Source organism: Choristoneura fumiferana, chromosome 22 (genome assembly GCF_025370935.1).
Source record: "Choristoneura fumiferana chromosome 22, NRCan_CFum_1, whole genome shotgun sequence".
NCBI classification, from domain to species: Eukaryota; Metazoa; Arthropoda; class Insecta; order Lepidoptera; family Tortricidae; genus Choristoneura; species Choristoneura fumiferana.
In genome coordinates, this window is record NC_133493.1 from 6,880,609 (window position 1) to 6,892,928 (window position 12,320).

General features: G+C 36.4%; 1 protein-coding gene across 1 annotated transcript in view; it reads right to left on the reverse strand.

The window, feature by feature from the left end:
* Window positions 1-3,193: 3,193 nt before the first annotated feature.
* LOC141440380 (protein Wnt-4-like) overlaps window positions 3,194-12,320 on the reverse strand; it is a 99,007-nt gene continuing 89,880 nt past the window's right edge. The window contains exons 3-8 of the mRNA XM_074104887.1: window positions 11,231-11,351; window positions 8,718-8,875; window positions 7,462-7,569; window positions 6,704-6,850; window positions 5,768-5,895; window positions 3,194-5,025 (exon numbers count right to left, since the gene is read on the reverse strand). Coding sequence (XP_073960988.1) covers window positions 4,824-5,025; window positions 5,768-5,895; window positions 6,704-6,850; window positions 7,462-7,569; window positions 8,718-8,875; window positions 11,231-11,351 — 864 coding nt within the window. The 3' untranslated portion in view covers window positions 3,194-4,823. The remainder of the gene's footprint in view (window positions 5,026-5,767; window positions 5,896-6,703; window positions 6,851-7,461; window positions 7,570-8,717; window positions 8,876-11,230; window positions 11,352-12,320) is intronic.

Below are 12,320 nucleotides of genomic sequence, written 5' to 3' on the forward strand. Positions count from 1 at the left end.
TGTTAAATCATAACTTTAACTGGGATAACATAACGATATTAAAACAATAATGTGGAGATAATAGGGAGCTAAATACTTTATTAATAGAGTTAGCAAATATAAAACGTAAGGGAAGTTATAAAGATTTTATTTTTGAATTTTAATTTGTTTTAACAAAAAATATTTTTTATTAAAAGTAAACTTATGGATAAGTATCAAAAAAATAACATTGTTGACGAAGTAATGGAACCATACATTAATACGGTGCAAAATAAGTTAAGAAGTAGCTTACCTTATCACGATCAAATTTATGTTAGTAACTGTGGATTCAAGACACGGTCCAAAAGATTCTACAACTAGAGGCTGAAGGTAGGTTTGACAATATCAAACAAAAGTTTTCTAATATACTTCCGGCACCGCGAATAATAAGTCAAAACCCAATCCCGCGTTTTTAAAATAGTCCGAAGTATTCTCCTCAGAATAAACCAAATTTCTGTAATCAATCTCCACGAACTCAACGCTACAATCCTCAATGGGTTCCAAACCCTAATAATGTGTTCACAAGACCACATCATCCATATTTTCAAAATCAAGGCTTTAAACAACAACAACCATTTGTAAATAACATTGATGTCACGCCCAATAAGGCCTGGTCAAATAAATTTGGGAAGGAATCTAGTGGCAGAAGAACTGTATTACCACGGAGATAATGACGAAATAATGATGCAAGAGTACGAAATTCCTCCGTTCGCCCCAGAATACCAAAACAATCAGTACTACGTTGATTTACCTGAATATATTCCATCTAAGTACGTCGAGTTTAAAAAATGAAAATTTTCAAGAGGAATCAGACATGACCGATCCTACATAGAATTTAATCATGTTAAATCTTATTTGCCTTATTTTGAAACAGAAAAGCCTAAATTAAAAATATTAATCGACACAGGTAGTCAGCAATCATTTATAACGAATTGAGCTCAACAACAATACTTTCAAGAATGCTGAAAACCGGAATCATTTATAGTTAAAACTTCGCATGGAACTACTGTACACAAAGAAGTAATTGAAACGCCGTATTGGTGCCGATACTTCGGTAAAGACAATGGACCAATGAAATTTTATATTTATTACTTCAGCGACAAATACGATATTTTGATGGGTATAGAAATGATTGAACAAGTTAACGCGAAAATTGATTTAAAAGAAAGAAAATTTACTATGCCTGATAAAGAAATATTGATTTTTCATATGACGTTTGATGACAATCTAAATATCGAAGATTTATGTAAAATTTATTCAGATTTATTCTCAGAGGACGTTACTGATAGCGCAACGACAAAAATTAAGCATCGCATTCACCTAATAAACGACGAACCAATTTATCAGAAGCCGTTTAGATTACCCCAAGTACAACAACAAGAAATTATAAGAAATTATAACAATAGCTTATGCATCAAAAATTCTTTCTAATGCTGAACAAAAGTATAACACCACAGAAAAAGAACTCCTAGGAATTTTATGGGCTATCACACAATTTATACCTTATGTCTTTGGCAGGAAGTTTACTCTCCGAACGGATCATAAAGCTTTAATTTGGTTAGCTAAACTTAAAGAACCCAACCAAAGATTAACCCGGTGGAAACTTAAACTGCAAGATTAGGATTTTTCAATTGAACATGTTAAAGGAAAATACAACTATGTAGCAGATGTATTTAGTCGCGTTGAGATTTACCATCACACAGATGAACCCTCGTGCAGTAGACAAATATAAGATACGCTGAGATTAGAGGAAGATTTAATTTTTGTCAAATGCCTCCGATAAATAGTATTTAATCATGTCAATAAAGTATGTAATCATTTGTTTGTTCAGAGTAGAGTTAAAAGAGGACTAATAAATGGCCTTGGGTCTGTTATAAAGGCGATCACAGGAAATTTGGACCAAGATGATTTAAACAATATACAAAAAGATTTGGAAACTGTACGAGTAGCATATAATAAACAAATTTCTATGACAAGCGATATCTTAGAAGAATACAATCATCAAATAAGTAGAATAACTTCTGTACAAGACGAATTAGACAGTAAAATGATACAAATAACAAATGTTAAAATTCAACAGAAATTTGCTTTTACTTTATTGTTCCAAGCTCAAACTTTACAAGATATGGCTGATAGATTAACTACTGCAATTACTTGTGCCGAACATCATATTTATCATTATAGTATAATTCAATCACATGTTTTACAAGAATTTTTAAGTAAGATTGATGTTAGGGTATTGATATCTAACAATATTAATGATATTGAACCTTTTATTACTGTATACAGTAAGATAGTAGATAGTTGTGTATTTTTTCTTATAAACATACCACTAGTGAAACCACAAGTATATTTAACTGGAAAAATTGTTCCCGTTATCCAAAATTCCCCAACCTGCACCTATCCTATACTGCGAAAGGTAACTCTAGCTTACACGAAGATGGAAGCCTATGAAATTGAAGACTGCTTGGAACTCCAGGAATTAATTTGTAAAGGTAGCGTTCTACAAAAAGAAAATTGTGAAACTGGAATTAGGCTGACATAGTCACATTTGGTGTACTAAAGCCTCGTTAAAATACTAGATTAAAAAAAAAGTGGAACTGGAATTCTACTACACAAAAATACAAGTAACTGTAGCCTAGTACCAATAACTTGTAACGCCTCAAGTCATCTACATGTATTTTAACATTTTAACAGAAGTAAAAATTAAATGTAGAAATGACGAAGAAACGTCATGGTTAAACGGGTCTCATCTATTAGACGGAACGAATTGTGAAGTAAACAAATCTGGCATAAAAATATTTCAAACCAGGGAAACCAGTGAAAAATTATTTATCACCAGCTTGGTTTTCGGTCTACATTGCCTACAGTTTTCTTCGCGCCAAGGTCTGTAAGAAACCACGGGCTTCAAAATTAGAGGGGGAGAGTCAAGAGATCCGAACCCATAAAGCTAAAGATGACACTATGGTAAACACAGCAAACAAAAGCCCATTCCAACACAATAGGAACGTTATCGGAAATACAAGGAAGCTAGCAATTACGCCGTGGTTCGAGAAGTAATCGATCAGGTCAAGACTATATAAACCACGACGTCCAATTCAACAGCGGTCATTTCTACAGTAAACTTGGCATAAGGTTGTTAAAGTAAGAGCTTTACTACAAGTAAAATTCTTTAAAAGGTCTTGAGTTTTAAAAATTTTAACTGGCGCCCAACGTGGGGCCGGTACATCGTAACGTTGCGGCCACCGGAAGTTCAAAAACTCAGAAAATCTCTCCGGTTTGCTTCGGTGGAAACGTCGACCTACGATAGTGATTTTTAAATCTCGAAGAAACCGGCTCAACCCAAATAAATTTGTTAAAAGAAACTCAATCATTTTAACTTGCGCACGCTCTAATTAATTTGCTGTGCAGTCAGTATTTTTGATGTGATTGTAGTATTTTTGTATATTAAAATATACAATTGAAATAATTTAATTGATGTACAAAAGTATATAAATGATGAGAATAAATTGATAGCCAATTATTTATTTGATGTGCAATTAATAATTTCCCATTGGAAATTATTGGGTACCTAATGGCGTTTAATACTCTACGAGTCCATGCACTGCGAATATTTTTAAAATCTTTCATAGCTATTTATAGCCTGAGATTACTGTATTTCATGAATTCATGCATTTCAACGCATTGTTTAGTTTATATGGCAAGAACACGGAAGATAACATTTTAATACAATCAATATTATGAAAGTAATTACAAAATTTTGACGTCAAAAATTAAATTCACTGCAACATACAGTGTCAAATATAAAACAGTTAGCCAGTACTAAAAGTCACCGTTAATCATTTTTAAAATATTTCTAATGAACCACAGTCACGAACTGTTCACTACAAACATATTCTGTATAAACCGTATGATACCATGACAGTATTAGGAACATGTCAGACAAAAATATTTTCTTTGTATTGAAAAATATGAGACTGTGCCCACTAGCATGTTTGTTAACCAACCGCCACCATCGCTTCTTATAGGTATCACACGCCGTTGACATGGTGTATTCCGTGTCACGTTACATTCCGTGCCTGATATATTCCATTCATGGTATGATTACGGTGCAGTGGGTAGAGAGAGAACTTTAGAAATCATTGCATCGTATAACGAGGAAAGTCCAATAACAAAAGTTAACTAATGACAATGAATTGCTAGCCATTGTCCAACACTCCCGATTCCAAGTCCATTCCAAGGGTTTTACATAAAATTAAAACTACAGTTTCGAGCAATAAAATTTGGTATGCTGAACAACTGTCTAAAGGACTTGTTACATTTGATGCTTTCGGCGTTCTTCGGTCCGAACAAATTGAAAATAGCTTGTACCCTGGAGTGCTACTAAAGAATTTAAAATTCGCCTGGTAGGTTCCGTCCTCTTCATTGCCCTATTAAATACTGTTGGCACGTTACGAAATTTGAAAATCAGACTTCAATAAGGCTTCCTTGAACACCACCTGCGTTTCATTGTAAATTATCCCAAAGTTAATTCGGAATATTCTAGCTGATATCCGTAGCTGTTAGCTTAACTAAACACTAACTCCTTCAAGGATACTTCAAGGATTTTCAATGATTGACAATTTTTCCCAAGCATTGATCGATGTTCAAAGTGTAACGCATCAAAATTGTAAGTACATTTTGAATAAAATAACACCTTAATAGGGCATAGCTGCATTCGATTTGACTAGACCGAAGGAAACGATAATGTTAGTAGGACAAGTCCTTAAAGATTCCTATCCATTTAAATTTCACTGTCTATTTGGTTAGTTACAAACATGATGGTCTCGTTTGTACCGACACAATTCGCAGTGCACTTTGCAGCACCATACGAACCGGCATCGACACTTCTCCTCATGGTCCAGCACTCTGGTTTGGTAGCCGCGCCCGCAGCAAAGCAGGCGGCAGCCGTCGAGGCCTGCTGAAGTTCTGTTGCAGGAACGGCCACGCGTTCCAAGGATTCCAAGTCTGGAAAATAAGAAATATCTTGGGGTCATCTCTGAAAATAATACTTAAGCTACTTTTTATCTCGATATTCTCAGGAGATATAGACGTATGCCTGTAAAATCCAGAAATATGGACTGCTTAGTCTAGAGGCATAAGATTTTGCGCCAAAATGTTCTTCGTATAACGTGGATGAAGACCACAATGTAATTCTCCATGCAAATGGAGACCGCATGACGGCAAAAGTAGTGCAGGGCACCGTATAATTACATTGCGCCCACTAAATAGTTGCTCTTGGCTAATTTACTAGTTAGAACGTTAACTTTGGTAAGGCAGCAGGCAAGGGTTAAAAGAGAAAACCTGAAAATGGAGCTCAATGGCGTGCCGTGGGAGCAAGTAGATTGAACACTATAGATGATGATAATGATGATTAGTGATGCCGCGTTAAAAGCTAATTGATCATAATAAACTTTTTTGTACAGAAATATGCTTGAGTTTGACCACAATCACGACTGATGGTAAGCTAAGATGGAGCACGCTTACCTAATAAATAGCCATTCACCCTAGATTTGAAGACGGCTAGATTGTAGCCATCAGAGAACACAGACGCTAGCAAGGCGTTCCACTCCTCAGATCTCCAGATATATTTTTATTAATGGACGAGCGAAAACGCTTTGTGCGAAATATAGGGATGCTGACAATGTAAAGGTAAAGACCCCGCCTACTCCTGGCCGACCTGTAGAAGAAAGGAACTGGTGGAACTTACTCGTCATTCGGTTCACAATAGTCAGGAGAGTCTTCCAGGTAGACCAAATCAGTCTTATTTGGCTTCTTCATGTCCGCATGGAGTGGTCTCAGCTTTCGGATGTTCTTGCCTCTCTTTCTTTCTACAACCTGTAGGCATAAAATGAACAATATCGAAAGTTAGATAAGCACCTAGTAAAAAAAAATACATGATGCAACCGATTATAGGAAATCACAATTCTTTATGTATTTTTATAAATTGTTGCATCATTATCATGCTGAATTTTATTTCTCGACTCTAATCTTCTTAGGTCATTTACGTTGGTCTTATGTATTTTTGGGTATGTAGGTATTGTAGATAGGTACTTATACTCGTACCTACCTAAGATTTTTTTACTACAAGCGGAACCAATTTTAAGTTTTTGTAATACTTACTGTTAATTTTATATAAAAAAAATCTGTAGCATATTTAAGATTTATCACAAAAACTTAATTTGCATAAACATATTTTTTCTTTTGTAAATTAAACAAAAAAATATGGATATTACTTCCGGTCAAAGTTCCGCGTGACATACATTATGTGACGTGGGCGAATATTCAGCGTTTTTGCAGCGTTTTTTTTGTCATAGGTGTCTTCGCAGGTGTTATTAAAAGAGGTAATGCCCAGGGTTGTTTTTTTATGAAAATTGAAGACAATACCGATGCTGAATTTAGCGTGATTAAAATTCTTTTGACTTGTCTTTCCGTTGTGTTATATAAACGTGGGACGCTAATAACCGCGCGGTCAAAGCGTTCGAATATTTGCCCACGTACATTTTTAACAAGAAGTGAAGTGACGTCATCCCTCTTCTAAACTTTGACGCGCTTTTGATTAAGAAAAAAGAAGGAGTCCGATATTTATGGAAATGAAACTGACGGACTAATTCTATTTCTTTGAATGCAGCCTATTGTGACATACCTTAACATGCGAAGCACCTTCATATCTGGTGGTGAGCGCGTCTCCAACAGCCCGGAGCTGGGGCAGCCGCCGCCAGCAGACGCGCACTGAGCATGACCCCGACATGCCGTGGCACTTGCAGACACGCTGCATGCGCCCGCGGACCGCCTAAAACAACTCTTGTTTAATTTCAACATTAAGGGGCTGTTCCACTACCCATTGATTAAGTTTATTTGACGGATAGATGTGATGCGATCTCTGTCTATTCGAACAAAACAAACAGAGACGGCATCATATTTATCCGTCAGATATTTTAATCAGTGGATTTTCTGTAAGTAGGTATGGGTCAGTCTTGAATGTTGACAAGATGTGTTGTTATGATTGTAAAACAGTAACAAGTTGCAAAATCTACAGATTTCCAAAAGTATGCTGGAAACAAGAACAGAACAGAAAGTAACAAGAATTTCGTTGGTGATGGCACGAAACCCCGTTTCCGTAACTTTTAATAACTTGCTAATTTTGAAGTGAAAACAACAAGTTAATGTACTAAAATAATTTCCTTGCTCACCCGCGACCTTACGATAGCTAAGCTTAGCTATCGTAAGATCGCGGGTGAGCAAGGAAATTATTTTAGTTCATTGATATGGACCTCCGCAAAGTAACGCCTGATTCAATAAACAAGTTAATGTATTTGCCGATTGCGTGTTTTAGTCTTATTTTATTTATATCTCTTTTCTATTGTAACTATTACTTTGTATCTTTTATATTGGAATTATTACCCGTCTTCCAGCTTCGTTGTTGTGCAGATTCATGAGCCCCTCATCTGTGTTTTTATCTTCTCTTGAGTCCACAAAGTCGCGGCTGTAAATTTCACCGTATTTGATATCCTGGAAATTGATATAGATCATATTATTTATTTTGCAGTAGCTTTGGAGTACATCGATTACCGAAATTTCTTAGTAATGTACTGATAAGTATACTGTTGATGAGTGATTGTGATCTTGATTATAATGCAACGGTTTCCGTTTGATAAGTTGAATGGATGCAAGTAGCGTAAGGTTGTTAGTACTAATAAATACTAATAATAATCTATAACTCCATGTAGTAGAATTATATACATTTCAAGGACCTAAGTCATCATTGTCGTCTCGGCCTATACGTCACACTACTGGGCACAGGTCTTCTCAAAACTAGAGTGCTTGGGCCGTAATTCCCAAGCGGGCCCAGTGCAGATTGGGAACTTCCACACACATTACCTATCGAATTGCTTAGCAGGTTTGTGCAGACCTCACGATGTTAATTTCCTTCACCGTAAATTGTAGTGTAGCGATATAGCACGTGGCACGGAATGCCGAGGACCTGGGATCGATTCCCAGCGCTGGTCTATTTTCTGGTTTTTCTGTGCATCTATGTTTCAGTTTGTATTTTCGATATGGGTTTTACGGGATGACCGTAAAAGTAAAAAAATTTGGAGTTGAAATAAAAAATACAAAAAGACCCCAAAAACCAATCGTAAATTCCAAATGTAATTTCTCACATCAATTTCGAAAAACTCATATTTGAACCCATGAGCCTCTGCTTGAGAGACCATAGGTCAAACCACTAGGCCACCACGCCTGTAAAGACCTAGTGCCATTAGTAAATGAAAGATTTTGAGTCCATGTTTTAATACCCACAAAAAGTTGTAACTCTTTAGTAACTTCAGAGCCAATCCATTGGTAATATATTAATAGGTAGGACCTAAATCTACGTGATCATTATTTTATTTTCTCTTCAGCACTTTTTCTAATGCCTTTTACATGTTAGGCATTTAATTTCTCAGGTTAGCCGGCATTTGGAAAGAAAAAATTTCGAGCGATTAAAAACTAGAAAAATGCAGCATTAGCACACCTCCCATTACATCGCAAAGAAATGGTGCATATAGTGGACGTCTTCCATCTAATGATGATGGTGCAGTGGAAACTTGTTTAACTTGACGCGATAGTAAACTGGCATGCAGGAGTGCTCTTGACGATGATGATGTTGATGCAGTTACCTCAGAGCATCCCCCCCATTGCCAGTGCCGCGGCGTGCGTTTCCGAACCCTCGCGTCGCACGAGCACTCGTTCAACTCGCCACGGGAGCAAGCCCGGGCCACGGCGTGCGCGAGCGCCGCCGATGACAACGCGTGCACAAACGCGGCTTCGCGGGATTCTGGAATTAAAAACGGACAGTGGTTAAAGCATGGACAGTCAACTTTTTCTAATAATCAACGGTTAATTGTATTTCAGACACTTTTATACATACATACATACATCGACTATGATTGGCATGCATTGGGTCGATTCCAGGGTAGGCAGTTGGTAGATTGCTCCACAGCAGCGCGCCACCAGCACCAGCACTGGCTACCCTGCTGCCTACTCAATGCACGCCATAGTCCACTTTACCATGAATACATTTGGCTTCTAACATTTTGACACATCTATCAGCGTTAGTGTTTCTAAACTAAAAACGTGCTTAACGGTAAACCTGCACGACTGATCCATTATCAGACCCAGGATACCAAATATGGTCAAAGTATATCCTAAGACTTTTCTAACAAGCCCAACTACGGCTGAGTTACCTTGTTCCGTCTTGAAGTTCTAGTGCCTAGCTTCCGGCTCTATCCTTAGATCAGCTCAATGATACCCTTTATTGTATTGTCATCAGAACTACATGTAAGTGCCAAGTCAGTACCATAATAAGAAGTAGGTGATAATCAAGGTCAAAGGTTTCGTTACATTAATTTATACTTAGTTACTGGCAAAGCCACGAGTAATATAAGCGTTTTAAAAAACAGTCGGTTGCCATACGAGTAACAAATCAATTTTAAGCTTCCTAAAAGAAATAAAGTAAAAAACACGAAATTATTTTGAAATACGTAAAGAGTTTTTATTAATTGTATACTTCCAACAAATTGTATCTCAATAGAAACTCGATAGTGTGATCATAACAACGTCTCCCACAGCGCAACTGAATCATAACAAAGATAAAATAATATCAACTGCTAACATTATCCTATTATAAATACCCACAATCTACACAGTATCTAAAGAAATTCCCAAAACTTACCAAAAGGTCAGTGACTTGCATCGACCAAAATCTGAGACCTTGCTTGTTCCGCACACCTAACTACCCTCAAGTTCTTTTTTTCCATCAAAGTAAGAGGTCAGGTTATACTGGATACAGGAGGTAAACACACGTCAGTCAACGGTCTAACACGTGATGCGTTCGACATTTGAAAATAAACAGCAGGTCTTGAAATGATTCCTTGAAGTACGGTTTTAAAGTGTTGCTTAGGAAATTAACAAGGAACCCAGCTGAGCTTCACCTAACTTTTTTTTATTGAATTATCCATGGGAATGAGGGTTACTTAATTGACAGGTGAAAATCGCTAGATGGCGTTAGTATCAAGAGGCCCGTTTGACGTTAATCTTGTTTTAGATTGGCTCATTCAGTTTTTTTAACCAATCACAAACGTGGCACAAATGTCAAAGTTGACAAACGGACCTAACATGTACCTACTAGCGCTAACCAGACCGTCACAGAAGCCCTCCTTGTTGTGCAAAATTTCACTTCTCTATTCTTAGCGGCTGAGATTTCAAGACTTCACAAACGCAAATCCCGATCCCATGGCAATTTCTAATATAAATTAGGTAATCTTTATTTGATTGCAAAGATCTAGCTTTTTATAATGAATTATAATAAGAAACTTCACTTAAATAAATCCAGCTATTTTAGCGTCTAACAAACACACTTCACACCCGAGCTGTACCCGCATTTATGTATGTAAACACTTTATTTTACATAAAACACAAAAATAATATAAAAAACAACAAAAGAAAAACAGTACAAAGGCGAACTTATCCCTAAAAGGGATCTTTTCAAGCTAACTTAAATTATTGAACACAAAAATAATCGCATCTAGTTCTTTTTATATCCGGGCCAACTTAAGATCTGGGGAAGTAAACAATGACGTTGACGAGGTAGTGATGGATACTAGATGGACACGTATATTCCAAGTAGAACATGCCGTTCACTTTGAACTATAGCTTAACGATATTATTTTTAAGAAACATTGTTAACTTCATCAAAGTTGTAATTCACTGCACCTGAATTTGTTTCTTCGTGTATATGTTTATAATATCTTTGCAATAAAAACGCTAGGCCAAACTAAATTAAATGTACAGGTCAAATAATTATAAGAGTACCTGCTACTTCAGTATTATGAGACCAATAAATGAAAGGTTTACCAAATGTATTAAATAATCGCCAAATTTATTAACAATTGTACCTGTCTGGTAATAAGTCACATAATAGGTATTTGATTTTTATAGAACACAATATCAACTTATCACTACATCGTCACGTCGAGTGATTCGATTGTGCCACGTAGACCCGTGATTGAGAGAAGACGTCATCAATGCTAGCTACTCATTCTTCAATCCAGATGTAATGACTAGATGAAGCTAACTCTACCAAGTCTTCAAACTGGCATGACAATGAAGATAATGAGAAAGATCTACTCACTAAATTTGAGCACTCCGCCGAAGATGTCAGTGGAGTTCTGGACAGTGCTGCAGTTCCACCGGCTGTGGCGAAACTGGTGCTGGCACTCCTCGACTGCCTGTATCGCTCCCGTCTGGAGAACCTGGAATTTGGAAACAGGATTGCGTCAGATTTGGACTGAATTAATTGGGCACAAAAGTATAAACAATTTTCTGTCGTTCCGTACAGACACCAGCAGCAATATCTGACAAAACAAAGGGTGCCTAAAAAAATTATATTAGTTTATTTCTAGGGCTGGTAGGACGTGTTAGATATTGCACGCTCCACTGTTTCAGATATTAATGCAAGTTAAATTAAAAATGGAAAAACGTTCACATAAATTGACTGTTTTGAATTCTTACTTAAATTAACACCGTCAAAAGGTGAATACCTACAGGTACTCAAAATTTAATTGTGCTGAAAAGTATTTAGAACCAAATTTATTTTCGTTGCAAATGAACTAAGTCCGAATTGTCTGCATATTCTAATTTAGGGGCAAATTTAAATACGCAATAAGTGAAAGAAGTCTTAATTAAGGCCAAAACAAAAACATTATCACAAATGATTTTTTTTCTGAGTCTGATGATATTAAGGATGGACAGCTTTCATTGTTGATGGATCCTAGTTATATTTTATGAGCTATTATAGTATAAAACTGAGTTTAGACTTGCAAGAAAAATCGTGCAAGTTGCATTACATTGCGGCACTCGATTGACCACTACAAACTCGTTGGCTTTACGGCCTCGCAATGTAATGTAACTTGCACGATTTTTCTTGCAAGTCTAAACTTAGCTTAAATTATTAATGCTTTAGAGACTATCATAAAACAGTAATTCATTCGCGTAATTCTCATAAACTAATACTTCTAATGCTACGCCATAAATCGAATGCGTTCGTAAAAGTTAATTACTTCAGCAATATAATTAAGCGAAATAAAATCTCAACGATTCTCCATTTTATTGGGCAATTGACGGGTTAATGACGATGAAGTGACGATGTCGTTATTGGAAGTTTCTTGGTTTTCCTTCTGTTTGAGATACCTAATCATCATCGAAACATTATCTTGATCTGT